Genomic DNA, 27,536 nt, shown 5'->3' with positions numbered 1-27,536 from the left:
AACCTGCCTTTTCTGCATGAAAGCCACAGCTCCCAGCCAGACTTTTGGGTTGTGACTTCTATTCCCTGCCATAAAGCTCCTTAATCAGTGAAATAAGACTTTCTAGGCACGGAGGGGCTGCAAACTCCGCTCCTCACTAAGACATCACCATCCCCTGCTCATGGCCGTATACATTGGGTGGTGCCGCTCGCTGCTCTCACCCCCGTCTCCTGCTTCCCACATCAGCCACCTTCCAGGCAAGGCAATTTCAGCACATTCTTCAGTTGAGATTCTTGAAGGCAAACGTGTCAAACGACTTCCTAAAACACAGATCTGCTGGGAACTCTTCACTGTGACCAACCCCTTGCCTCAAAGTCATGTAATTCATGGTCCTTCTGCCATTAATTTAGGTATGCTGACAAAATAAACCCACCAGGTTTTGTAATGAGATGCCAGAGATGCTCCTACCAGAGCCTGCCGAGAGATCTTTATTTGGGGCATCCCTATTTCTCTGACCGGAAGAGCTCTATGCTAATGCCAAGTACATCAGAAAAGCAACCAGCATGTAATGGGGAACCTCTCTTCTCAATAGGGATGTTGGTCAGTGGGCCAGCTATGGCAAAGCCTCATCTCATTCCAAGGTCATGAATGCACAAGAGTCGCTGTGAGGAGATGAACCCAGAAGCCACACGGGCAGAAGGGAAAGCCATGGGGTTTTGCAAGGCTCTCCTCCAGCAAGCAGCACTGCTGGGAGGCCCCACCAAGCCAGGAGATAAGGCAGCAGGAGGGAGGCCATGCAGCTTTGTGCAGATGCAGCACACACCCAAGCTCAAGCCAGGCCGAGCCCACAAATCCTTCTGCAAGCCTGTGTGTCCCACCTCCAGATGTGCCAGCACCCCATCCTACACCCTGCTCCCCTCCCAGGCTTCTCCCCAGACACACCTTCACTCGCTTGGCACAGCATCCCAGACACGTCCGCGCGCTGCAATGGGGCCTCTCCGTGCCAGCATCCCAACCTCTCCAGCAGGGAAGCAGCCAAGCGCTATCACTTGTTCCCATCACTGTCCCAGGCTATCAAGCAGTCTGGGCTTCTGCAGAAGAGCAAGTGAACCTCCACCCAAGCAGCACAGTTACTCATGAGCAAGCCAGACCCAACAAGCCCTCCAGCCCCGACAGCAAGGTCCCACCGAGGGAAAGAGAACTAAAAGTGCTCCCAGTTCCTTGATCTCGACAGATCTTTCAAGGGTTCGTCATCGTCACTGTTACAAACCCACACCTCAAAACACAAACACAAAAGGCAGCCAGTAAAACACAGAGGAACCACAACCGAGACTTAGAGATGTTTGCCAGGGAAGGAGCAGACTCCAGACGTGTCTCAAGGGACTCCCTTCTGCTGTGATTTGACACCAGAAGAGATCAGATGTGGCATTACAAGATTGTTCACATAAGATGGAAGGGGCCAACACAGAAACCACAAGCTAACCTCTGCTTCCAACACACCATTGTTTTCGTCCATCAGCCAAAGGAGCTGATGCTCTGAGTCTCCTCTGCTGAGATAAGCAGCCCGAGCTTCATCATCATCTCTCCCTGCAAAGCACATCCTACTTCTTGGTAGTTTTGGGTTGCTCCCATTGAGTCACTGCCCCTGCTGAAGGAGACAGCACAGTGCTAGCCCCAGCATTGAGATCACTCAGGAATCATCAGTTACAGAGGTGATGGCCTCTCCTTACTCCTGGTTGATCCTTCTTGTCGTCACTCAAGAAGCACAGACCCAGTGGAGCCTTCAACCCCGTTCTGTTACTTTTGAGGACCCAAGCACAGCCACCATGGCACTGCCCGAGCAGGACCAGCATCATCTCCCTGCTGACAGCTCAGCTCCTGCTCATGGATATGGATGCTGTTGATCCACAAGTCAAACCTCAGTACAGCATTCCTCAAGCTGCTATTCAGCCCAGAACTGGGTTGCATTGGAGCAAGCCCTCTTGGTGAGACATGGAACCACCACCCCTGCTTGGTTATAACCCTGGATGAGTATCTAATCAGAGTAACTGCATGGGGTGACTGGAGCATCACCAAGAGCCCCTCCAATTATTAAGGCATGAGGGTCACTTTGTGCACTGCCTTTACCTGCAACTCTTGAGCATCTCCAAACCATATCAGAGATGAGCAGAGGGGCAGTAGCACCCATGAGCTTCCTTCAGGTTGTCCATAAACTGCAGTTGCGCACTTGCACCGTTGCATTTCACAAGTCTCACACTGTAATAGCTGTTGGCCTGTGTCCTGCTTAAACCACAGCAGCCTGTTGGTTCCCCTGCTCCCGAAACAGCACAACTTGCACTGAAACACGGTTTTACATGGTCTTAGTTGTTGTTTTGCCATTAAACTTCAACTCAGGGATACTGCGGGATGTGCTGGGAGGTGGTTGCAGCAGCATATGCAGGGCTGAATGTCACCACAACTCCCCCTTATCTCAGCTGGGATTATGGGACGATGCCCTAAAGATTTCCCAGCCAGCCCTGAAAACTAAAACTCTGGAGTCTGGCTTCAGGGAAAGATCCAAATCCAGCAGCTCCAGCTGGGATGCAGCTGCCAGCGTCGACATTTCAGTGCAGATGGCTGAGCTGGCTGCAGAGACACCAGCAGTAACCCCCTCATGGACATCCCAAACGGTCTTAAACCCAGTTCGTGCTGCTCCTGAGAGTCCAAGTGGAACCCAACCAACCTCCCTTCACAGGGAGGGTCCCAAAATACACGTTGAAACCCCCCCAGGAAGCATTCCCAATGCGGTGGTTTCACGTGGGACCATTTCACAACTCCCCAAGACATAAGGAGCTTAATAAAACCTCTCCTGCAGCTTAAAGGAGCTTTTTAAAGCTCTGTGCTGCACGTGAAGGTTACCTGAGAGCTACTGGAAAAGTAATTCCCCAGCCTAAAGATGACAGCATCCTCCAGGCACACAAACCCTGGGGTCTAGCAGCACTTTGGGGGCTGAGCAGAAAGATGCTCTGAGCATCTTTGGAAGCTGCAGCCAGTTGAAGCTGCAGATGACACCAAACTCCTCCTGTTCTCCATCCCCGAGCATCCCATTTGGGGGCACGGCACATGATTTTCTAGGACAAAATCAGGTCCAGTGCTGGTGTGGTGGGTGCTGAGCACCCATCCGGCTCTGCTGGGCACCCTGGGAGGACAGACACAGCCGCACGATGGCTGTTTGCTAGTGCAGGACTCAGGTGTTTGCCTTCCTGGGTGTTTATCTCTGGGCTGTGTCTGCACACAAACTTATCTCTGAGGGGAAGGGTGCGCTGCTCCTGCACACACTGTTATCCCGAGGGATGTGGGCCTTCCTCCAAGGTGAATGCTGTGTGGATAAGCTTACCTGCAGGCCCACAGTTTGGTACCTGCGCTGGACTCAGCTCCGCAGTGCTGGGCCCAGCTCCTCTTGGCCCTCCTGCTCCTGTCCCCAGCTTGCCCCAGTCCCTTTTGCACCAAGTGGGTGGCATTAAGAAATGCAGCAGCTCTTGGAAGGGAAAAGAAGGAGACAGAGGAAGGGCAGAGCAGGGAGAATGGAGGGAGGGTGGGCTCCTAACAGAGGAGCGCCGATCCCATCTGGACCTGTTTGGGGTCTTCCCACAACTTCTCTTCACACAATGACCTCAGGAAGAGACTGATTTCTGTATAAACACCTCAGCTCCCACCATCCCCCCCAGCTCTCCAATTCACAACTCAGCCATTCCTAACACTCATCTAATGTGATCAAACCCTCCCAGCACCTCCTCACCACTGGACCCGTCCTGGCCCAGGGGGGAGGTCTACCTGCTGCAGTTCAAAGCCATTCCCAACAAATAAGTTGCTCTCACATCACCCCGGCATCATTTGGAAACCTCCATTTCGGTCTCCTGTGTGCGCTTCATGGGGTTCAGCCCTACCAGATATGCTCTGCGGTAGCCCCAGCACCCCTCTATCACCCCATGCCTTCCCCAGTCACCCAGAACAAGCTCTCCTGGAGGCTCCTGCAGCACAGCGGGGTGAAGGATCACTCCAAGCTTCCCAGACAGAGCTCTCAGTGCCCAGGGATGCTTTTATCCCAACACCAGGATACTGAGTCATGGTCAGCCTCCCCACAGCCTGCCCTTGACCATGCCATCATCCGGCTGCTGGGGTGTGTGTTAATGCTTGTCTTACCCAAGACACGGCTCCATCTCCAGGCTCCCTGTGCACACTCGACCCTCTCCCCGGGCACTGAACCTGCTGGCAGGAGGAAGCTGGGAAGTTCCTCTTCTGGAAGAGCTCCCGAGCTCTGTATTCATTGCCTCAGATCTACCTGGTCCCCTCGGATTTGCCCAAGAGCTCTTGGCCTCTCGCCATCCACAAGTTCAGCTGTGGGAAACCTCAGCTTTGGAAACTCTGCATCGAGTGATGCAACGTGGGAGACATTCGGCATCCAAAGTTGTTTTGAAGGGGGCGAGTTGGATTAAGCAGCCTGGTTTAGGAATTGACCCTTGGTGCAGATGCAGGCTCCATAAGCTGTAACCCTACCTCCCTTCCTCTCCCTCCCCCTCAGCCCCGGTCCCTTTGCTCACCCGGTTCCTGCAATTCCTGGCCCTGGGCTCCGATGCGTTGCACAGCTTCTTCCGCCACCATCTGGGCTCCATTTAGGGGAGCTGATGTTTTTCACAGGGCTGTAATCTAAACGTTGGGATGGAGTTTACATCTCGCATACCAGCGTCTCACCACTGAGCCTGGCCACGCAGAACGGGCGTCCCGCTGCCAGGCTCTGTCCTGCCGCAGGAGGATGCGGCACGGCGGCACCTGGGAATTGGGCTGCCGTCAGTGCACAAGGCTGAGCATCAGGGATCCGTGTGCTCAAACCACCTACAGATCCCATAGCGAGGCACTGACCCTGCAATGGGCATGAGCCAGGAGAGCCCAACAAGCTGGGAATCAGGTCAGCATCCCATGGGAGCCCAGGGAGGCGGCAGATGGGAGTCAAAGCCCTAAATCAGGATTATCCAGGCTCCATCTCTAGCAGCAGGAAATTCTCCTAATTTTTGGCCTTAAACCCTACCCTTATCTCTATGCAGACACTGCAGAGCCTTTCAGAAGGGTCAGATCCTGCAGGCAGGGATAGAGGTTGCTCTTTGGAGTGGGGCTTCCTTTGTGGAGGCAGGGAATGGTCACCAAAAGCCATTAGGAGCAGACGAGCAGCCAGCAGAGCATCACAAGCCTGCCACTGCTCTGCTTGACCTGCTCTTGCTGCAGCCTGTACCACTGAGGTGAAACATGCTGGATGTTTCAGGCAGCAAGACTGGTGCTCCCAGGAGCACACCAGGGCACCCAGTTAGACTGGGCTACTAGCAGGCTGCTCTCTACCCTTTTAGGCTCCTGCTCCAGTGTATATTAACCAGACACCAAAATGCACAAAGAGGCTTTAGCAAGGAGCTGCTCAGAGCTCTCCCTTCCCAGACCGTCAGTATCTCCTATCTCATAGAATGGTTTGGATTGGAAAGGACCTTAAAGCTCATCCAATTCCAACCCCCTGCCACAGGCAGGGACACCTCATATCCACCTATTCTCTACGAGACGATGGCAGAGCCAACCAGCCAGGCTGTGCCAGGATGATGGACCCAACACAGCTCCGCAAGGTTCCTGACTCAGCTCCAAGCAGGCAAGGACCCCCTCTCACCGTCCCACCATGGGATGTCAGAGCAGCAAACGAACGAGGGCAGCACCCAGAAACCCGGCTGTGTGCAGGGCCCCACCATGGAAGCGCACATGGAAGAAAAGCCAGCTTAAAAGCCAGACAACCCAGGCAAGGTGCTGCATCTGCACACGGCTGGCAGACAGCTCCTCCACCAGCTCTCCAGACAGCAGTTATTGATGACCCAGGAGGGCTCGCAGCCACAGCACCACCCTGCAGCCAACACGCTTCGCCAAGGGGCACAACAGCATCTGCAGGAGCTCTGAGCCCCGGCTGTAGGGCTGGTCCAAGCACTGGGAGCAGTGGTCCAGCACCCCCCAGCATCCCAGACCCCTGTCTTGCCCCCCAGCACGGCTGCAGCAGGCAAGCCGTCCTCCAGCCGCATCCAGAGGGATGGCTCTGCTCTCCTGCTGGGCTCGATCCCAGCGCTCCCCGAGGCTCAGCCAAACCCCAAAACTAATGTTTTCATACTCTGACTTTTCAGGCAGGATTTAGTCATTTGTGGACACGAGGGCTTGGCAGGACTGCGCTGCCTCCACTTACCTACTCCAGTAAGCGGCTGTTTACCATGGCAGAGCCTTGGAGATGGAAGGAGAGAGAGATCTGTGATTTAATCCAGGGGAATTATTCCTGCTCCCTTTATGGAGCATCCAGCTGATGAGGAAGGGGGGGGGACTCAGCATCCGTGCAGGCCCATTACGGCCAGGGATGGACCCACCACACAAGACAAGGCGTTGCAATACAAAGCACCTCCAACAGCTCCGCAATGAGCTGCTTGGATAAAGCCTGCAGGGACTTTTGCCCTGTCTATGGCTAATGGCTAAAAAATCAGTTCTAGGCAGAGAAGCCAAACCCTCTGTGAGTACACTTGCTTTAAAGAGGCAGAGTGGCTGAGAGCTGCTCTGTCATACTAGAAAAGCAGGTTCCAACCCCAGCTTTGGAAGGCTTGTACAAGCCCTGTTTGCTCACTGGGGCACTCAGAGTCTGCCACACATGGGCAGAGAGACCACAAGTCAAGCAGGAATTGGTACAGGGTGGCAGGAAGCTGAGAGCATCCCTCAGAAACCCCCCATGCAAATGCTCCATGGATTTGGTCCCAAAGTACCCCAGCCCGTGGAGCAAGTGCCTTGGCCATAAGAGCAAACCCAGCTCCAGGGAGCCCTAGGGGACTCACCAACAAGGCAGGAGAAGACCTTGCTGACAACTCACGATCCACCATACATTCCACAAGAGCTACAAGCCCAGCTCTGAGCAGCCTCTGGATCTTCTATTGAGGAGTCCAAGTGCCAAGACCACTTGCATTCAGGAGCCAAGGTCTGCTTTAATCCCCTGATTCTTGTTATCAAGTCAACAGCAAGGTTTGCCTATGGTACCATGCAAAGAATAGATCATCTTCACCTCTCAATGCCTGGCCCACCAGAAAGGACGGACTTCTGTCTTGCAAGTGTGTCCTCAATGCCTTAAAGCACCAAAGCCACCAAATCCCTTTCTTGGTCTCAACACGCAGCCTTGGGTGTGGGATGAGACGAACTTGGAAGGCAGGTTAGGAACGCATGGAGGAAGCTCCATCAACACCTCCAGTCTGCAGGAGCGCAGTGCATCCCAACCCCAGAGCCCAAACGTGGGATCATGGGCAGGATCTGCAGCACATATCCTCTGGAGCACTGAAAAAAAGGGAAACTGCAAGAAGCTCTGAGGAGCTTCCCATCACTGCATCCCATGTCTAAGCCTGCTGCTGGTTCTGATGAGCTCTAAGGACCAGGGGACAGGAGCTGGGAGAAGGACAAGGCTGCAGCGCACCGGCACTGCCTCCAAAGCACTGAACAGCAGCAGATCTGTTGGGGAGCTCTTCGTTATGGTCAGGCCGGGTGTCGAAAGAGGATAAACCAAGTCTAATCTAAAGCACCAGAAGATGAGGACAGCGAGAGGAGGGGAGAGAAAACTGCCCCATTCATCTCAGCAAAACACTGCCCCTGGTGCAACTCCCTGCCCTGGTGTCAGGTGGAAACTTCTGCACGAGCCCAAGGCTTATCTGCTGCTCCCCTCCCTTCTCCCACATTGCTGTTCTGAAACCAATGCGTGCTGCTTATCTACAAATCCTGCCCTTAAACCAGCAGAGCCACGCCAGGGTTCCTGCAGTGCTGCCACTTCACTGTGTCCCTTTGCTTTCGCAGAGAGCCCAAGGGGATGCCAACAGCTCGCTGTCTTCAAAGCTTATCCACCGCATGGGTCCCATCACGATGTGGTTCCCACCACGATGCTCTGCAGCCAGAATCTGCGCTTCCATATGGTGATCAAACCACTCAAAGCATCCCAAAGTCTCTTCTCCCAAGGAACAAGGGATGGGACAAGAGAAAACAGCCTCGAGCAGCACCAGGGCAGGTTTTAGATGGAGCTGAGGAACAATTTCTTCCCCAAAGGGTGCTCAGGCATTGGAACAGGCTGCCCAGGGCTGCAGGCACCGGCCCTGCAAGTGCTCACACCCCATGGAGACGAGGCCTCAGTGCCATGGGTTAGGGGCGGCCTTGGCAGTGCTGGGGAACAGTTGGACTTGATGGACTTGGAAGGTCTTTTCCAACCTGGTTGATTCCATGATTCCAAAAGCTGAATTTCTACAGGAGCCTGTAAGCCAAGCTGGTGTAGACCAAGCCTTCAAGGAAAGGGAAGAGCTGTGCTTTGTAACCAAGCCTGGGATAAAGCTCCACAAGGCACCCAGAGGCGTTCACTGGGGCAGTGCAGGGATCAGCAGCACAAACCCATTAAGCCCAGGCCACTGGCAAGAGAAGTTTCTGTCCAAGGAGCCTCTGTGCCCTCCAGGCAGGCTCCGTGCAGAGGCTGCACAGCTGTCCCCAGTTTGAAAGACAGCTCGGGCTCAACTGCTTCATTCAGTGTAAGCCTTGATTTGTTCTTGCTTACCCGAAAGGAGCCAGCAGCTGCTAAGGCAAAAGCTGGGCCGGCTCCCAAGCGCAGACAAAGGCCCTGCAAAACTGGGTTTAAGGAGGAACTGATTGTTCAAGAAGCAATCCTAGAAGAGGGAGCTCGCAAGAGGGAGGGAGCGCAGCGAGGGAGGAAGAGGAAGCCAGAGAGCACCTAAAAATAAACTCTCAAAAAGCAGCCAGGCCCAGGACAAAGGCCTCGTCCGCACGTGACCGGTACCCGCAGAGTAGGCAGGATGCGAGCTCCGTACACAACGCTCCCTCCCCAGCAACCCCACGTCCCAAGCAAGCCCGCAGCACACAGCAAAAGCCACGGCCAGCACCTTTTGTCCTCAGGATGGGCTTGGTTCTCCTGTGCCATAAGTCCCTGAGGTGCAGGATGCTGCTCCTACCCATATCCTAACGCCAGAATGCTGTGCCCTGATCCACTCTGGGGTTGAAACCCATCTAACCCAAGCAAAGCTTCAACAATAGTTTGAAAAGGACAAAGGAATTTAAACGGAGTCTGGAAAACAAGATCTCTCCCAAAACACACTCTCAAAATAGCTAAGTCCTGATGAAGGACTCTCAGAGGTGCCTCTGCACCCATGTAGGCAGCACCTTCAGCAGATCCGAGCAAGAGTTGGTGGATAAATGCTGAGTTGCCAGTGAAACAGCCAGAAAAGGCAGAGAGGGAACAGATGAGCCTGTCCTGTGTGTGCCGGTGCAGCTGGGACTGATGCTGTTTGCTCCCCTCCTGTGGCTACAAGGCTTCAGAAAGCTCCAGAGCAGGGACTCTGCATACAGGCAATCTAAACCTCAAACCTGCCCCAGTGGTAGCTGCATCCATCAGGCACAGATCAGAGCCGCAATTCAGGCCCATGCGCAAACCACTGTCCGTGTACAGAAGGATGCTCCCATATACACCTTGAGCCAACCAAGGAATCACAGCCATGCAAGGAAGGAAAAAGTCCCCGCGGGATGGGAAAGGCACTTACAGGATGGGCTGAACATCACCAGTGCAGCAGGTATCTTCAGCCTCGGTGCAACACCAGCCAGTTCCGCTCCCGGGAAGCCACCGCTCCGCATCCCACATTCACTTCTGCTTCACTCCTGCCGCGCACGCACGCATCTGATCATCAGTGCAGCGGTAAGAGGCATCTGATAAGGCTGCTCTCTGACAAGGCTGCTCCTAGATGGGGCAGACGCAACAGGCCACTGAACAGACTCTCACGTACTGAGTCATCCCGGCTCCGGAGCCGTCTGCCTCCTCCAGAGTTAAGTCCCAGCTCCAGCAACTCTTATTTCACCCTCACATCCATGCTGCCCTCCTTTTGAGCACGCGAGTCTGAGGCTGCTGAGTCGGGCTCTGCCCAAACGGTCCCTTCAAAGCTGCCATGAAACACAGAGAGAACTCCTGCATGACTTAGGGTTGAGTCTTTACCCTACACTCCTTGAACTCATGACTACTGAGGAAGGCGGCTTGCTCAGCTAACCAGCAAGCTAAGAATAGAGACCTTGAAGTGAAACCGACTGGGATTGGCAGCTATTTTGGGTGCACTCAGCCGGCAAGGGAGCGTGACATAAGAGGATATAAAGAGGAAACTCTGCACAACAACTCTCACCTCACCACGAAAGATTGGGGCAACAGAAGGTAGAGCCACTGTGCGTGCTTGTGAAGCAGAGTAAACGCTGTGAGGAATCCTCCAGGCCATCCCCACGCCACTTTGCCAGCTCATTCCTCAAATCCCAAGCCACAGCATCTGTGTTTGGAGGAGGCGGCTTGTCCTGGGCCCAGCACCAGCATCTCCAGGCCCATTTGAGCCCACCAAGAACTGCACGACCAGAGCCCAAGGTGCAGCAGCCCAGTGTGGCCATCGCTTCTCCCTACATGGGATCCAGGAAAATCCCAGCAAACCACCTCCTGCGCTGCCCACAGCTCCACCACGCAGCCCACGTGGAGCAGAACGTGTTGCCGCAGGTTCAACCTGCCCAGGCACCTCCATGGAGCTCCGTGCCAGAGATCCTGCCTCAAAGGGAGCCGGCACAGCCAAAGCAACCAACGCACCCACAAACCCCAACCCTTGGCTGTGCTTTCGAACCTCAAGCACACCCTTGCAGCTCTTCAGCCTTAGAAGAAAGGGTGATCGTGCCCAGCCACCAGATTATGTTTAGGAAAGATCTGGTCTTGGTTAGCAACCAACATTAATATAGGGAAATCTAAATGGCAACACTTGGAGCGTGGTTGATTTCAACTCTTGGATACTGGGAAAACAAACACACAAGCCATGGTTTCCAGAAGTCAAACCCACCACCTGAAACTGGTCTCGGCAGCAGTTCTCTGCTAGGTGATAGCACGTCCATCCCATCATTTGAATACAGTATATTCTCAAACCCAAGAACTGTCTTTTCCACTGGTTGCTGGACAGGAGTATGTCCTAAGCAGGGACTGAGAGCCTATAGCACTAAACAATTTCATTCCCCAAACCCACCAGCTTTGTCTGTTACAAAACCATCCTCCAAACCTTCCACAGAGCATCAAGGGACCAGGGCACCTCCAGTTCCAGTCATCACCCAGACAGCAACTGCTTATCAAGGCCTCTGTATTAACCCACAGTTCCAAAGAGGCTGACCACGCTGAATGAAGATCACAAGCCACAGATCTGCTTAACGCTGCAGTTCAATTCTTACAGTGGCGTGAGGCAGCGCTGCTGGTCCTGCCTGTCCCATGCCACAGGGACCCAGACCAAAACCAGCCACCTTGGGCTGTCCCCCTGCATGGGGAACCCCTTTCCTGAGCCACTGCCACCTCTGCTCTGTTCTGTAGTTGTGCTGTGGGGATGGAAGTGCCACCGAGGATGAGGAGGATCCTGCGCATCTCAGCCCCAGTGCAGAGGGGAGCAGCAAGGCCACAAATGGGGCTGATCACAGGGCTGGTAGCTTCATCGGGCTTTGATGCATCACTGAGACATAGGGAAGTGTGTCTGCGCTCAGGCTTGGTCTCTGTGGAAGCAGTTTTCAAGGCAAATGGACCATAGTGTAAGCCTGCCCACCAAAACCACCACATCCTCACTTGGGGACCCCTCTCCTGCTGCAGTGAGGTGTTGGTGCAGTGCTGGAAGAAAGAAAGAAGGAGGCAGGCATGATCCTGAGCTCAGAAGCCAGGACATGAGCCCCAAGAGAAGCTCCTGCATCCAGGTGCTCCAGGGTCAGCCCTCCATCCTCCACATCCCTGCAACAGCAAGCAGCCATGTGCTGCTCCCTGCCACAACCCTGGGACAGGGACAGAAGCCAGAGGACCAAGGGAGAGCCCACCTGGATGGCAAAAAGGACATGTGGGAATGTGTTTCCTGTCTCAGATACAGCATCTCTGCTGTGAATATTCCCACCCTGCAGCCACTGGAAGGTAACACTGGAAAGCAGCCGCTTTCCCCAGCCTCTGAAGCGTTGCTGAAGGCAGCGACATGAAGAAAAGAGTCTATGGCAGGAAGAGAAGAGACTCTTTTCACTCGGTAGTTGCACCCCCAGGCTACATATGGAAACCTCCTCTGCAACTGAAGTGCATCAAGCCCTGAGCAAACCTGGAGAATTTACATAGCCTTGAAGTTTAAGGTACTCATAAAGGCAGAAATTCATGGAGCAACCCTCACGTTGTGCTGGCTTGGGTGACTGGAAGATGTTCTCCGCATTTTCTGTGCTGCCCAAGGCTTTGCTCTTACACAACAGCAGCATTTGAAAAAGCAGCCTCAGCATCAATACTGGTTTCCCCTCCCTTGCGTAAGAGATTCCCCTTCCGTGAAGGCTCAAGAACATCCCCAGGAGAACTGCCCCCAGTGGGATGTCCTAACTCCTTTCTGTAGCATCATGGAATCCACTTCGCCCTGGAGGCTGCCTCCATACCCTTCTTCCACCCTCTGTGGAAGCTGAACTCCAAGGCACTTCCAGGACCGCAGGATGCTCCAAAGGTTCCCTGGATACGTCGCTCCATGACCCAAGTGACAGGCTGATATCCTTCTGGTTACAACTGGAACACAAAATGGATCAGGACACCTTCCTATGGCATTTCACACTCCTTGCAGAGGGGGAGCTTCAGGAGAACTGGGTCTACTCAAATAAAAAGCAAGGTGGAAAAGGTGAATAAAAGAGGCAAAGAAGGAGACGAAAGTGGGAAAGCAGATGGACGAGAAGTCCAGGATCACCTAACATGACCCAGTGAATCAGTACAGATGAGAGCAATCCTGTCAAGTAACCCAAATGCCCCAGGAAGCCCTACCTGCTTATTTCATCTCCGTAACATTAAATGAGTCATTTCTAAAACAAGCAAAGGTCTGGGTCTTGGTTTGAGGGATTACTTCAGACCAGTAGTGCTTTTTGGATCCTACATTACACGCCACGATGCACAAACAGACCAATAAAAGCAATCAGCTATCAGTGCCAGAAGCTTGGAGCCACATGGGGCCAGCAGCAACTCCTACTCCTGTCCCACTCATGGACACTGGAGGATGCTCCAGGCAGGCACCACTGTTGGGGACACTCTGCACATGGAAAACCTCTCCACTGAGAGAAATGAGTCTCTTCTGGAGATGAATATGAGATACCCTCAGCTTTCAGCTCTTTCCCCAGCTATTTACCTCCATCCTGAAAGGAGGTGGTAGTGCGGTGGGGTCAATCTCTGCTCCCAAGGAACAAGGGATGGGACAAGAGGAACCGGCCTCAAGCTGCGCCAGGGCAGGTTTAGATGGAGCTGAGGAGCAATTCCTGCCCCAGAGGGTGCTCAGGCATTGGAACAGGCTGCCCAGGGCAGGGCTGCAGGCACCGGCCCTGCAAGTGCTCACACCCCGTGGAGACGAGGCCTCAGTGCCTTGGGTCAGTGGTGGCCTCGGCAGTGCTGGGAATGGCTGGACTGGATGATCTTGAAGGTCTTTTCCAACTTGGTTCATTCTATGATCCTCCTATCCCCTACCCTTAGCACCCACCTTTCCAGCATGGAGCCTCTGTCCCCCTGAGCACACATGGTCATTCACTGTGGCACAGAGAGGCCATGGGGTGAGTGTGACTGTGTTCCAGACCAGCAGCAGTGTTTGTTTTGCACTGATGTGAGCGGTATTTGGATCCAACTGTGCAATGCAACGCTGTGGAAGAGCTAATTCCCCTGCTGGCACTGCTCCTGGATACAAGCACCTCATGGGATGAAGCCCAAAGTATCCACCCATGGGGGAGCCATGTAGTTTGTTGCTGTGTTGAGGTGCAAAGAGCAAGCCAGCCAGACACTGGGGAACACTGCAGCCTCGGAGACACCTGCAGAATTCTTGTATTGACAATAACACCAACAGAACAAGAGCATCATCCACCACTCTTAGCCTTGAACATGGAATGAACTTCTAGGATGAAGGGTGTGATGTGTTAAAGCATCAAAGGGTAACAGAGCCCTGGCAGCGTTCAAGGGCAGGTTGGAAGGGGCTTGGAGCAACCTGGTCTAGTACGAGGTGGCCCTGCCCGTGGCAGGGGCTTGGAACTGGATGAGCTTTAAGTTCCCTTCAACCCAAACCATTCCATGATTCTATCTCACTCCAGCCCTTCCATCTCTGTCTCCACTTCGGACATTCCCTCCTTGCTGAAGACCTCTCTGTGTGACACCATTGCACTGACTCAATGCTCTTTCCTCAGCATCCTCAGGTATTGCCCAACAGGGATCACAGGGACACAGACACATGGCACCCACAGCAACTCTGCCACCTCATCGACTCGCTTATGGGTCCTTGTGCATCGTGCTGAGCATTCACCGCCCTCAGCCCCACTGTGCCAAGGGCTGATGTGCCTTGGCACAAACCCTTCCTCCAAGGTGAGGCTGGGAAATTTCCAAAGTCAGTTCAAGAAGCACTTGGGCTCCATTTGCTATTTATAGTTGGACAACTGGGACAATGCCACCCAAGCATAGCAGCTTTGCTTGCTCTGGCTAAACTCAAAGCCAGACGACCGAAGCCTGCACAACACACAGCAGCCTAAATTCAGCACACATTCATTCAGTGTTAGCAACTGCTGCTATATCTGGAAGACAGTTTCAAGAGAAGACAGAGCTCTCCAAGGCAGGGAAAGAAAACAAACCCTTCGTCTGCATTGTGCAGGACGGAGCTGCTCTCCTAAACTTCACCAGACTCCAGTTTTCCTGCTAAGAAGTTAATATTAACAACACTAGCAACTCCCACTGCAACCCCACCACCCCCTGTATGCCTCTGGCGCTCCGTACACCCCCTTGAAAGCTTCATGACACCATCACATCATGCAGCAAACGTCCCAACTCAGACCTCCTGTGAGTGACAGAGGTCATATATATATATATATGTCCCCAACATACTCCAGGCCCAGCCCTGCTCTTTGGGTAAGGCAATTCAACCTGGACAACATCTGAAGAGACCAGAAACAAACCCCATGCGTTGAAGCACCAGCAAAGGCAGGAAAACAGCACAGCTTGCAGCCTGCAAGCAGGAGGGGTTTGGGCAGTATTTTTAGGGCACCCAGAGCAGCAGATGAGAGACCACGTAGGGCTCTCAAAGCCTCGGTCACAGAGTGCTGCTCAAGTCTGACACGAGCCCACCCAGCTGCAAGCAGCCTGTTCAAGCTCAGCCTGGCCAGGACACGCTTCTCTGCCTTCTCTGTCATCTCCCCCATTTTACCAGCGTCACAAAAGTCAGCAAAGAAGCTGCTCGTAGGAAGCTGGCAAAGCCTGAACTGGGGACGGACGCATTCCTGCCTTCAGGGAGCATAGCAAGGGAATGAGACGCAGACATCGGGAAGGACTCAGCAGCTCAGACTGACTCACGTCCCGTCCCTCTGTACAAGAGAGGAGCTACGGGGCTGGAAGGAGATCAAAAGGTAATAAGTCAGAGCAGAAAAACTAAGGTCTTGTTGTCGGAACCAACGCTGAAGAGGAGATTCGCACCCCTCCTCTATGAGAGGCAGGCAGCGGGGCTGAAGGAGCTGCCTCTTTCGGAGCAGTGCCAACACGCTTGTTTGTTTTCTCCCCTCCCCAAGGTCCCAGCTGTTCAGAACACGATGGCAGGATCTCCCAGGCGCTCTGGAAAAGCACGGAAAAACATTATGGCCCAGCGTTTGAACAGGAAAAAGCCTGAAAATCTGAGCCACCGACTCCAAATCCACCACTTTCCAGCCTCATTTTTCTCCACCAGTTTCCAAATGGTTAGGGGCTTTGCAGCACTGGTTTTCAGCTTCCCAAAAGCTGTTCCTATCCCAGTGCCCCACAGTGGGAGAACTGTTTGGCTTAAGCCATGTATCCCAAAGCCATCGGAGTGGCCACTCACATCCCTAGGTATCAAAAGTCCTTAGCAAGCAACCTCTGCTCCCAGCACCAGGTATAACCTGGATCTTCACAGCCCAGTGAAGGGTGAACACAGAACCCAGGGCCACAGGGGTGACACTCATGTTCCAGCCACCACAGGCCTGGATTCCCCATCTCTGCCAGAGGTACAAGGCAAATCCAGACCCACAGTCTCATGAGGACATGAAGTTTATCACGTTTCTATCCAGATACATCATCGGTCGCATTGAAACACCTCTACCAGATGAGAGCCACACGGGACAGCACCCAGCACCAAGCCAGAGCAGGAGCCTCTCCCTGCCCTGGGGACATTCCAGTCTGAGCCTCAGCAGGATCCAACAAAGCCACTTAAACTGCAGGAAAAGCCGCACTCACATGCACCCATCCACGCTCACCTCCATCCTCCTGCTACGCTGTCCCAGGACACGACAGACACTTGCAGACGGCCCTGACACTGTGACTTGGCCATTCCCAAATGGCACATCCAGAGGTTCAGGACCATTCAGGACAGGTCTAACCTCATTGCCATCCCACGCCCTTACTCCTATTGAGCTTCCAGCCTCGCTGCAAGCACTTCTGCTGCCATTTTCATGCTCCCACTTCCCGCTCGCATCAGGCAGCCGAGTAGGAAGTGCTGAAGTCCTCCGATCCTCACTGCAAACCAGGAAGCACCAGCGATCTCCTGAGAACGGCTCTGATTTCCAGGCTGAAATCCCCTGCAAACATCTGGTCAGGGGTATCACATCCGGACCCTCAGAGCACGGGGCCCACCCTCCCCATCCTCCTGGTGTGTGCTGCTGGAATAAACCCAGGGCAGGAGCCACTTACAGAGCACCCAGTTGGGCAAAACCAGGCCAAATCCTCAGGCGCTCCCTTCCTTTCCTCTCCTATGACAAGTGACACCTCGTCTCTCCCGCACACCCGCCACTGAGCCAGGTCCAGCGCATCTCAACACCGCCTCTGCAGAGCCTCCCAACATCCCATTACTCAGCAGAGCCTCCTGACATGGCCAAACCCCGGATAATACCTTTCCCATGGAAGAAGGTGTGGGAAGATCAGCTTTCTGGGATTGCCAGCATAGGGCAAATCCTGGACGACTCACAGATCTGTGGGCTGCTTTGGCTCCAGAGAGATCTGGGCTACTCGGGGTATTGACAGCTCCTCGCATCCTTTCCCAACAAGGGATCCGGAGAGAAAGAGGGATTTTAAATACAGCCAAGGAGGATGCAACCCAGCAGAGCTGCTGCTGCTGCCGCTCCTCTGCCCCTAAAGCTTCGCTGCCTGCAAGTGCCTTCAGAAGGGAAAGGTGACAAAAGGATTCCAGGAAACAAGAGGCTCAGGTTGACCTTACCTAAACCCATCCAAGGTGGCCGCAGGTCTGCAGGCATCGCCCAGCCTCATGAGCCTGAATCACTCCCTCAGCTTGTCCAGGCGCTCACCCATCTCCTCCAGGGGTGGATCCACTGCTCTGGAAGCCACCACCTGCACCTCAACGTCGATATGGGTGCACCATCACCAGCACCTCAACGTCGATACGGGTGCACCACCACCAGCACCTCAATATCAATACAGGGTGCACCATCACCAGCACCTCAACATCGATATGGGTGCACCACCAGCAGCACCTCAACATTGATACGGGTGCACCATCACCTGCACCTCAACATTGATACGGGGTGCACCACCACCTGCACCTCAACATCGATATGGGTGCACCATCACCTGCACCTCAACATCAATACAGGGTGCACCATCACCAGTGCCTCAACATCGATATGGGTGCACCATCACCAGCACCTCAACATCAATACGGGGTGCACCATCACCAGTGCCTCAACATCGATATGGGTGCACCATCACCAGCACCTCAACATCAATACGGGGTGCACCATCACCAGCACCTCAACATCAATATGGGTGCACCATCACCAGCACCTCAACATCGATATGGGTGCACCACCAGCAGCACCTCAACATTCATATGGGTGCACCACCAGCAGCACCTCAACATTCATATGGGTGCACCACCAGCAGCACCTCAACATCGATACAGGATGCACCATCACCAGCACCTCCACATCGATATGGGTGCACCATCACCAGTGCCTCAACATCGATATGGGTGCACCATCACCTGCACCTCAACATCGATATGGGTGCACCACCAGCAGCACCTCAACATTCATATGGGTGCACCACCAGCAGCACCTCAACATCGATACAGGATGCACCATCACCAGCACCTCCACATCGATATGGGTGCACCATCACCTACACCTCAACATCAATACAGGGTGCACCATCACCAGTGCCTCAACATCGATATGGGTGCACCATCACCTGCACCTCGACATCGATATGGGTGCACCACCACCTGCACATCAACATCGATACGGGTGCACCATCACCAGCACCTCAACATCGATATGGGTGCACCACCAGCAGCACCTCAACATCGATATGGGTGCACCACCAGCAGCACCTCAACATCGATATGGGTGCACCATCACCAGCACCTCAACATCGATATGGGTGCACCATCACCTGCACCTCAACATTGATATGGGTGCACCACCAGCAGCACCTCAACATCGATATGGGTGCACCACCACCTGCACCTCAACATCGATACGGGTGCACCATCACCTGCACCTCAACATCGATATGGGTGCACCACCAGCAGCACCTCAACATCAATATGGGTGCACCATTACCAGCACCTCAACATCAATATGGGTGCACCACCACCAGCACCTCAACATCGATATGGGTGCACCATCACCTGCACCTCAACATCAATATGGGTGCACCACCAGCAGCACCTCAACATCGATACGGGTGCACCAGCACCAGCACCTCAACATCGATATGGGTGCACCACCACCTGCACCTCAACATCAATACGGGGTGCACCATCACCAGTGCCTCAACATCGATATGGGTGCACCATCACCTGCACCTCAACATCGATATGGGTGCACCACCACCTGCACCTCAACATCGATATGGGTGCACCATCACCAGCACCTCAACATCGATACGGGTGCACCATCACCTGCACCTCAACATCCGCACCGAGCTCACTGCGGACCCGGTGGCACCGGGGCTCCATCAGCCGCAGGGCTCCAACAACCACCCCTGTGAGCGGGACCCCCCCGACCCAGGCCAGGCCGCAGAGGGGGCTCCTGGACCCCGCTGAACGCAGGGCCCGGCTCCAGGATCCCGCTCCCGGGGGCCTGCCCAGCCCCAGGGGCCCGGCCGGGGCTGCCCCGGGGGTGCGCGGGGAACGGGGCCAGGCCTGGCCCAGGCGAGGCCTCTCCTGCACCGGGCCGGGGGCTCGGCCCTGAGGAGGCCTCGGTGGTGTCGGACCCGCGCCCGCCCCCGTGGAAGCGTCCCCGGTGCCTACCTCGGGCCGGGGCCGGCGGCGGGGACAAAGGCGAGGCCGCTGCGACCGCGGGCTCAGGCGGCGGCGAAGCCGGGCGGGAGCGGCCCCCGGCCGGGCCGCGCAGGGCGGCGGGCGCGGGGCTCCGCGGGCGGCTCGGCTCCACCTGCGCCGCCGCCGCCGCACCGGAACCGGGCGGGGAGCGGAGGGGAGGAGCGGCCCGGCCCGGCCCGGCCCCCGGCGCGGTCTGCGGCCGGCACCGCCCCGCGCAGCGGCCAATGGCGCCGGCCCCCCCCGGGCAGGGCCGGGCCGGGCCGAACCGAACAGAACCGCGCCCGGGGCCGAACCCGGGGTGAGGGGAGCGGAACGGGGAGCAGCGGCGGCGGGCACCGGGACCAGCCCCGGACCCTGCCCCCGGGATCCTGCACTTGGGATCCTGCCCCCGGGACCCTGCCCCCGGGACCCTGCACTTCTGGGCAGAACCGGGATTCACCCGTTTGAGCCAAACCGGGGCTCCCGCCGTGGGTGTGCAGAGCCCCTCGGCCCATCCCGCTGCACGCCCGGGCTGGAAAAGCATCGCCTGTGCACCGGGATCCCCATGGATCAGGCCGGGAGCTGCTGCTCACCACGGCACCGGGGTGCTCCGCTGTGCTCCCAGGGCCATCCATGCGCACACATGCGTGGGGCAGGCAGTGCAGCAAGCGGAGCAAACAGGAAAGCATCCTCTGTACCACAAGGAACAGCGGGGCAGAACCCTGGCGATGGCTCAGTGCGATGTAAACCCCCCCCAAACCAAAATGCCTTAAAGCACTCACAGGTTTAAGTGCTGGGGCTGCTGCCTTTGGAGGGTTCATCTGTGCTGTGTCTTTGGTGCCATCCTTGGGTTTCATGTTTGCTTCAGATAGAGACTGTTTCAGTTCTATCTAAACGTTGTCCCCTAGTAAAGCGCCTGAATTCATCCTCTGCAGGTTCAACGGCTCCTCCCCTATCAAACCCATCCCTCTGAGACCAGTGAGCCCCAGAGAAGCTTCCCTACAGCTGATAAACCCCAGGTACAGTAAAGGTAAGGCTCAGGCTGGTTACACGCAGCAACTGAAGAGAACTCCCCTTGCAGCAAGAGCTCTTCAGTAGGAAGCGCTGCCGCTCCCCAACCCCGCCAGCTCTTTGCTAGAGAGAAAACAACACAACCCACAGGCACATTTCAAGAGGCAAAACCAGGATCTGCCCGTTTAAAACCTCTTGAGGCTGGACCCCGAGCCCACATTCATTCACTTCATTAAGTTCTGGAACCCACTCTTCCACCACGGATTTACTTCAAAACGCTGAAACCCAAAGGCTGCAGTTGGAGCCCTGCGGCAGCGCAGACTCAGAGCTGGCAACACGGGGCTCTCTTTGGCAGATTGGTGCCGTTTCCTGCCCCTTTCTTTGGGACTCAGTCAGCAAGGACAAGTGCTTTCAAGTGGCCCCATCATTTGGATTTGATGCATCCGGCTGGTAAGGAGAAGGGTGGCTTTAGGAAGATACGGGATGCGCAAGCAGGAAGGAGCCACAGAGCTTTCCAGCCTTTTCCACTGCTATTTATATTAGACTTTAGTGTATTCGCTTTGAAAATTGAATACTGTTAATCCAGAATATTATGTGGATCACAGTCTGCTTTAAATTCAAGCAGCAGAGCAGCTCTTTAATTGCAGTTGTTCCAAACATTCCTATTCAGGTGCTCCAAACCCCACATGAATATTTAGGTTGCCTTTCAGACATCCAGCAGGCAGCATCCCTGGTTTCTGGTACTCCAGCCAGGTTCCGGTATCCCCCATCTCTGCATCCCAGTGGGACCGGGTGATGTTTCCCCTTAAAACACGAGCCACCCTGGGACAAGCGGATGTCTTTGGGTGCTGATCAAAGCTCTGGAGGCTCCAGTTCATTAGAATGAGACCCAAATTCAGGTTGCTCACCCATGGCAGCACCCAGGAGCACCCTCATCTCCGGAAGGAGGGAGTCAGGTTGTCTCATACCCAATAAATATGATATCATATAGAGCAGAGCTGCTTCGAAAGGAGGGGCTATGAGCTGCTTGTTCCTCTGCATGCTTAGAAGGACCCAAGGCAGTGGGACCATGGCTCAAATCCTTGTCATTAGAAGCCAAACGTGACCCTGCGTCCGCCCCGTGCTGGGTGAGCATCCAAGCCACAGAAGTGCTGAGAAAAGGGCAGCAAACCCGCTGGCAGGAGGCCCTAACCCCAGGAGAGCTTTGCACACCTAATTGCAGACACTTCCGCATAGCCCCGAGTGAAACTCCTCAATTGTATGAAATTGCAGGCTTAGGACACACCTTTCTCCTTCGTGTTTCCCAGCAGCTCTCCCTGCTCCCGGGGTTCTCCCATCACCCTGCTGCAGCAGCTCATCTATGGACCCTCTCCGGGGTATCAAGGCTGGGATGCTGCTGGACACAGTGGGTAGAGAAGGGGATGAGATAAGGGCAGGACAGTGGGAGCATCCCCCAGACAGGAGCATCCCCACAGGGGATCTAACACCTCAAAGGAAGAGACTGAGCCAAATTCAGCCCCAAGGAAGTGGTGCTCAGGGGCTTCAGATCCCATTCAAAGGCACAGGGTGCCCCGCCTGTGACAGTGGCTCTTTGCCCTCAGATCCTCTGCAAGAGAAGAGCTGCTTTTCCAGGCGATCCAAAGCACAGGGGGTTCTCTGCCCACTGAATGACACTTCTCTTGTTCAAAGAAACCACTCCAGATGCAAAACCTCATCCCAAGGGTGAGGAGACCTGGAGGAGCCACTGCTCCACTGCATCTCCAGAGCTCCATCCGTGCATACGCAGTGAGCTGAACACTGAAACATGGGAGGGCTGTGGGTTTACTGAGCTATTTGGCTTGTTCTTACTATACCAGGAGAGAATATAGGAAGCTACACGTCAAGCATACAGTGTGCACATGGGCTGGCATGCACTTGTAAGCTCCAGTTACCAAGTGGTTATTTTGGGGGTCAACATGCAGCCATTCATGGTGCATCTCACCTTTGGGGCTTTCTCATTCCCTTTCTTCTATGCCAGTTTTCTTCTGGATCAACCTTTCCTTCCCTTTTACTTCCAATCTCTCCAAACCTCACTGATCCTGACTGAGTGGTGAGGCCCAAACAGCCTGCCCTGGTTTGGGTCGCAAGGGAACTTAAACCTCATCCACTTCCACGGGCAGGGACACCTTCCGCTAGAGCAGGTTGCTTGAAGCCCCATCCAACCTGGCCTTGAGCACTGCCAGGGATGGGGCACTCCTCCTCTTACAACCCCACACAAAGAGCAAAACCCAGCTCCAAGGGCAGAAAGATCCCACTGGGATCCATGCAGGTGGCCCAAACTCAGCCTGAAGTTACTGGGGAATTGAAGCAGCCGCAGCCTTGGGACAGTCGAGATCCTCACCCAGGACTATTTCGGAAGGCCAGGCAGTATTTTTAGGCACAGTTTCCCTTTCTGGAGTCTCTCCTCCCATCCAGACCAGTGCCAGCAGGGCTGGGGCTCTGCTGTGCCCGGGGAGGGGATGTGTGCAGAAGAAGTGCGCTATTTTGACCGATGGAGATGAATGTGCTTCACCCCCATCCACTGTGCAACCCTCGGAGTGCTGGTGGAGGAGACAAAGACACCCAGAGCTGCTCGGGCTCAGCCAAGCTTCCCAGCAGCCGCTCAGGGTGCAGGGGGATTCATCCTGCAGCAGCCCTGCATAGGCTCAGCCCCATGTTCGGGGTGGAGGAGAGCCAGGAGATGCTCTTGTTCTGCCTGGGATGGGGACGCAGGGTGGACAATGGTGGTGGTTCCCTGTTGGATGAAGAGCCAGGCGTGCTTTCCTAGCTCCCACCCATCCCACCACGCTCCAGAGAGCTGGAAAATGTAAGGATTAGGCTGGGAATGTCTCCAGGGCTGGGGGTGCACTCCTGGCCTCCCAAATGGCAGGAGCCACAAGGCCGGGCATATGCCCCGAGGAGACCTGTGTATGGGGAGGCATCGGGACCCCCGTTCTCAGCAGCTCTCCCAGCCTCTGTGCCCATCCAGGACCACCCCAGAGACCCCCAGCCACCACCTCCTGCCCCACTCAGGACCACCTCATTCCCCTTCCCATGCCTGCTGCAAGTGGGAATGTTGGGATGAGGAAGAGGGCCCATAGGAGGTGGCAGATGCTCCCGGAGGAAGCATCCTCGGACGTGCTCTGCTCCCGGCCCGCCCTGCTTTATGGAGCCACGCTGGGAATCTGGGCACCAGCCAGCTTTCTCCTGGCGTGATGGGGCTGTCCTAACGGGAGCCCTGGAACACAGCACTGCCTGGGATCGCTGGTGGTGAGCAGGAGAGCGCCTGGCACCATGAGGACTCTTCAAGCACGGGGATCCTGCTAACCACAGGGAAGAACATGGCAAAATCAGGGAGCAGCAGCCAGCATTCCCTCATTGGGACTGATTGCAACCCCATGGCTCTGCAGGGAGTAAAACAGGGGCTGTGTGAGCATAAGAGGGGAGTGCACAGAGCTGTGGATGGACCCACAGCCTCAGGGACAGCCCAACAGCATCTGCCTTGTCTTTGTGCTGATGATGTCCTCTTCCCTCCATCCCCACACTCCACTGCCTGCAACCACAAAGCTCTCCTCTCATCAGGTCCCTTCACTTACAGGCCCCACAAAATAGGTAAAGGAGTGAAGGTTTCTCCTGCTTTCCAGGGGAAATGGGGCTCTGCTTGTCTCGGGTGTAGTTTGGCTCCCTGGGCTGCAGAATGATGCTTTAGCCTCATTAGAAGATGCTGAAAATCAGCTCGCTCTCACTCAGGAGCTGCAAATCATCTGCTGATGCTCCAGCACACAGCATCTGCTCCAAGCATGCTCCTATCTTCCACCTACAGGCCAAGGCAGGGATGTTACTACCCCACTGTTGGGAGATGAAGCTGTCACAGGGAACACAGCACCCACAGCAGCACATCCCAGCACTGGCAGGTTTGGAGATGTAATGGGAACAGAAACCTGCTCCATCTCCTCAGATCCCACATAAAACCACCCTCCTGCTGGCCTCAGCTCCAGCCTTATGGTCCTGGTGGCACTGGGGAGCCCTGCATGGTGCTGCCTGGCATCCCTCTGCAAACCAGCACAAGCAGGGATCAAAGCAGGGATTAAAGCACTCCTCTCAACCCTAACTTTCCATCACAGATTTCCCCCTATTTCTTCTCTGCTGGGATAGAACTGGGGATGCTTGGGAAGGTTTGAGGCCATCCCAACAAGCAGGTGGGCGAGCTGCTGACTCAGGTACAAGAGTCCTTGATGCCTTGTTTTATTTGCTGATGTGTGACACGGGAGCAGCAATTGCCACCCTGCATTGGGAAACACTCAGCTGGGTTGGGAAGGAGGCGCCAGGCGATGCTTTGGGAAACCAGGCACAGAGCAGTGGGATCGATTGGGTCTTTGGGACGTATCTTGGGCACTAAAGTGTTTGTGTTTCCTCTCTCAGGGTCTAAGCTGTACAAGTGAAGGAAGAGAGGTTAGAGCAGGTCCTGGCCATGCTGGGCAAGCGTTGACCCACTCGCGATGCAGCTTTAACTCCAGTTGCATCCCACTGGATGAGCTCAGCATTTCAACTTCTTGACTTTCATTCACCGCGTGTAAAACTCTTCATATTTAAATACAAAAGAGCATGCGGACACTCTGCATACAGGAACTTCTATAATAAACCTGGGTTTTCCTTCACCAGCCCTTCTCTTGCACTGTGGGGGGTCCTCCCCATGGATTCAGCTGGGACCTGGGCTCTGAGGAGCCTCAGGGACCCCCAAGCAGAAGCCCTCAAGGGGCTGCCACCAGCCAACTCGTTTCCCCACGAGCCCCCTCCTCTGCCTGTGTTTTTAACTGAACAGTGAACCTGGCAGCCTGAAAGCTTTGTTTTAAATAGGCCCTTCTTGAATCAGAGCAACAGAAATACCTTCACCCTCCTGCTGCCGAGCGCGAAACCGCAGCACGGGAAAGAGGAACCGGCGGCTTGAAAACACAACAGCGTTTATAGCATCACAGAATGGTTTGGGTTGGAAAGGACCTTAAGATCACCCAGTTCCAACTCCCTGCCATGGGGAAGGACAGCTTCCACTGGAGCAGGGTGCTCCGAGCCCCTGTGTCCAACCTGGCCTTGAGCACTGCCAGCGATGGGGCAGCCACAGCTTCTCTGGGCACCCTGTGCCAGCGCCTCAGCACCCTCACAGGGAAGAGCTTCTTTATCTCCAACCTGAACTCCCCCTGTTCCAGTCTGAACCCATCACCCTTGTCCCATCGCTCCAGTCCCTGATGAAGAGTCCATCCCCAGCATCCTTGTAGCCCCCTTCAGCCACTGGAAGCTGCTCTGAGGTCTCCACGCAGCTTCTCTGCTCCAGCCCCAGTGTTCTCAGCCTGGCTCCTAGGGCAGCTGCTCCAGCCCCTGCGCATCCTCGTGGCCTCCCCTGGCCTCACTCCAGCAGCTCCATGTCCTGATGAAAATCAAGCACGCTTCTGCCTGGTTCCCCCCCCCAAACACACCCCACTCCTCGCATTGCGCAAAGCAAGCGGAGGGCCGGGGCTGGCTCCCGGTCTGCAGCCGCTTTCCTCCGCCTCGCTCGTGGGACTTTCGGACGGCCCCGGGGGAGAGAAAAACACGGGCTTGAAAAACAGGAAAATGTGATTGTAAAACCACAACAATGGGCAGGGGAAGGGGCCGGGGCCGCGCTGCTGAGCTCAGCTTTCGAAACAGCCTCCGGCTCCGCACCGGGCAGCCAACGCGGCCCCGCGCCCCCTCCCGACCCCGGGAGCAAACGCGCCGAGTCCGTGGCTTCGCCATCCCTCCCACCCCGCTTTCAAGCCTTTGCAGTGGGATGTGGAGGCTCTGAGGGAAGCTGATGGGTTCCTCAGGCTGAGAACATCGGGGCTGTGCAGCCTGGAGGAGAGAAACTGCTCGGAGAGCTCAGAGCAGCTTCCAGAGGCTGGAGGGGGCTCCAAGGATGCTGGAGAGGGACCTGCATCAGGGACTGGAGCTATGGGACAAGGGGTGAGGGGTTCAGACTGGAACAGGGGTTGTTCAGGTTGGAGATAAGGGAGTTCTTCTCTGTGAGGGTGCTGGGACACTGGGATGGGTTGAATGGAGAAGCTGTGGCTGCCCCATCCCTGGCAGTGTTCAAGGCCGGGTTGGAAACAGGGGCTTGGACCAAGCTGCTCCAGTGGAAGGGGTCCCTGCCCGTGGCAGGGGTTGGGACTGGATCTTAAGGTCCTTTCCAGCGCAAACCAGTCTATGAGTCTATGCTCTCAGCTCAACTTATACAGGAGTTTCTACGGATTTCAGCCTTTTAGATACATCTTTAAAGCAGCTCTGATATGGCCAACACACGAAAGCCCCATCGCATGTCTACAACTGCTACAGCTCCTCCTTGCCTTTTTCATTGGAGGAGCTCAGGTCCAACAGTTTCACACAAAAGGGCTGTAGAAGTTTATGGCAGTTTGCAAATGTCACCCCCTGAGTGCCTGGAAACTGTTTATTTCCCTTTAAAATGCCCAGAGGGTTTGTATCCAGATAAAGAAATAATAGCCGACAAATCCGTGTTTTCCTAAACACCAGGAGAATGAACAAAAGCTTCTGGGCACTGCTCTGAGCTGCTGGGATCATTGGCATCAGCAGCTGGAACCCCCCAGTCTCCTTGGCCATCAGTCCATGCTCGGTCCCCAAATGGGACCAGAGGGTTCCCCAGTAAACAGGGCTCTGGGTGGCTCATGGGGCTCTGCGGTGGCTTCTCCTCTCCAACCGTTTTAGGGGCATAAAGCACATCAGGTCACAGCAAAAACAGTTTGCATTCATCTTAAAGCTCTTCCGAGGCAGTCTGAGCACAGGAAGCACCCGAGTTCAACTTAAACTTGGCAGCAACTGCTGAAAGAGAAGCAGCAGTTTCTTAACCTGGGCCAGGCAGTTGAGATTTCCTTATCAAGCTGGAAACATTGATCTGGAGGCAGCAGCTTGCCATAGGGTGGCTGATAGAAAACAACCAAACGGACCTCAGAGGGTGACTTTCCATGCGCACACAAGTGACAACCCACGTGTGAAATCCATGGGCAGAGCAGCTCCAAAACAGCCCAGATGACTCATGCCCCAGATAAGCAGTTTTCTCCTACCATTGACTTTACAGTGATGCTCAGGTGAAGGCCTCTCAACGTAGGTGAGATGAATTCACGCCTTCAGGGAAGTCCC

At 55.1% G+C, this 27,536-nt stretch overlaps 1 protein-coding gene across 4 annotated transcripts in view; it reads right to left on the bottom strand.

The window, feature by feature from the left end:
* Positions 1–27,536, bottom strand: part of HDAC7 (histone deacetylase 7) — a 78,193-nt gene that overhangs the window by 33,565 nt on the left and 17,092 nt on the right. Inside the window, exon 1 of one of the 4 annotated variants that reach the window (XM_065659513.1) lies at positions 19,335–19,433. The exons of 1 other annotated variant lie outside the window; for it this stretch is intronic. Coding sequence is in view for 2 of the 3 variants with exons in the window: in XM_065659511.1 (XP_065515583.1) it covers positions 9,591–9,681 (91 nt within the window). In the remaining variant the exon portion in view is untranslated. Of the gene's footprint in view, positions 1–9,590; positions 10,075–19,334; positions 19,434–27,536 lie in introns of those variants that run through there. 2 more of the 4 variants (XM_065659511.1, XM_065659519.1) reach the window with 2 other exon arrangements.

This window comes from Lathamus discolor, chromosome 23, assembly GCF_037157495.1.
Source record: "Lathamus discolor isolate bLatDis1 chromosome 23, bLatDis1.hap1, whole genome shotgun sequence".
NCBI classification, from domain to species: Eukaryota; Metazoa; Chordata; class Aves; order Psittaciformes; family Psittacidae; genus Lathamus; species Lathamus discolor.
The sequence above is the reverse complement of the archived record's forward strand: the minus strand, read 5'-3'. Positions and strand labels throughout refer to the sequence as shown.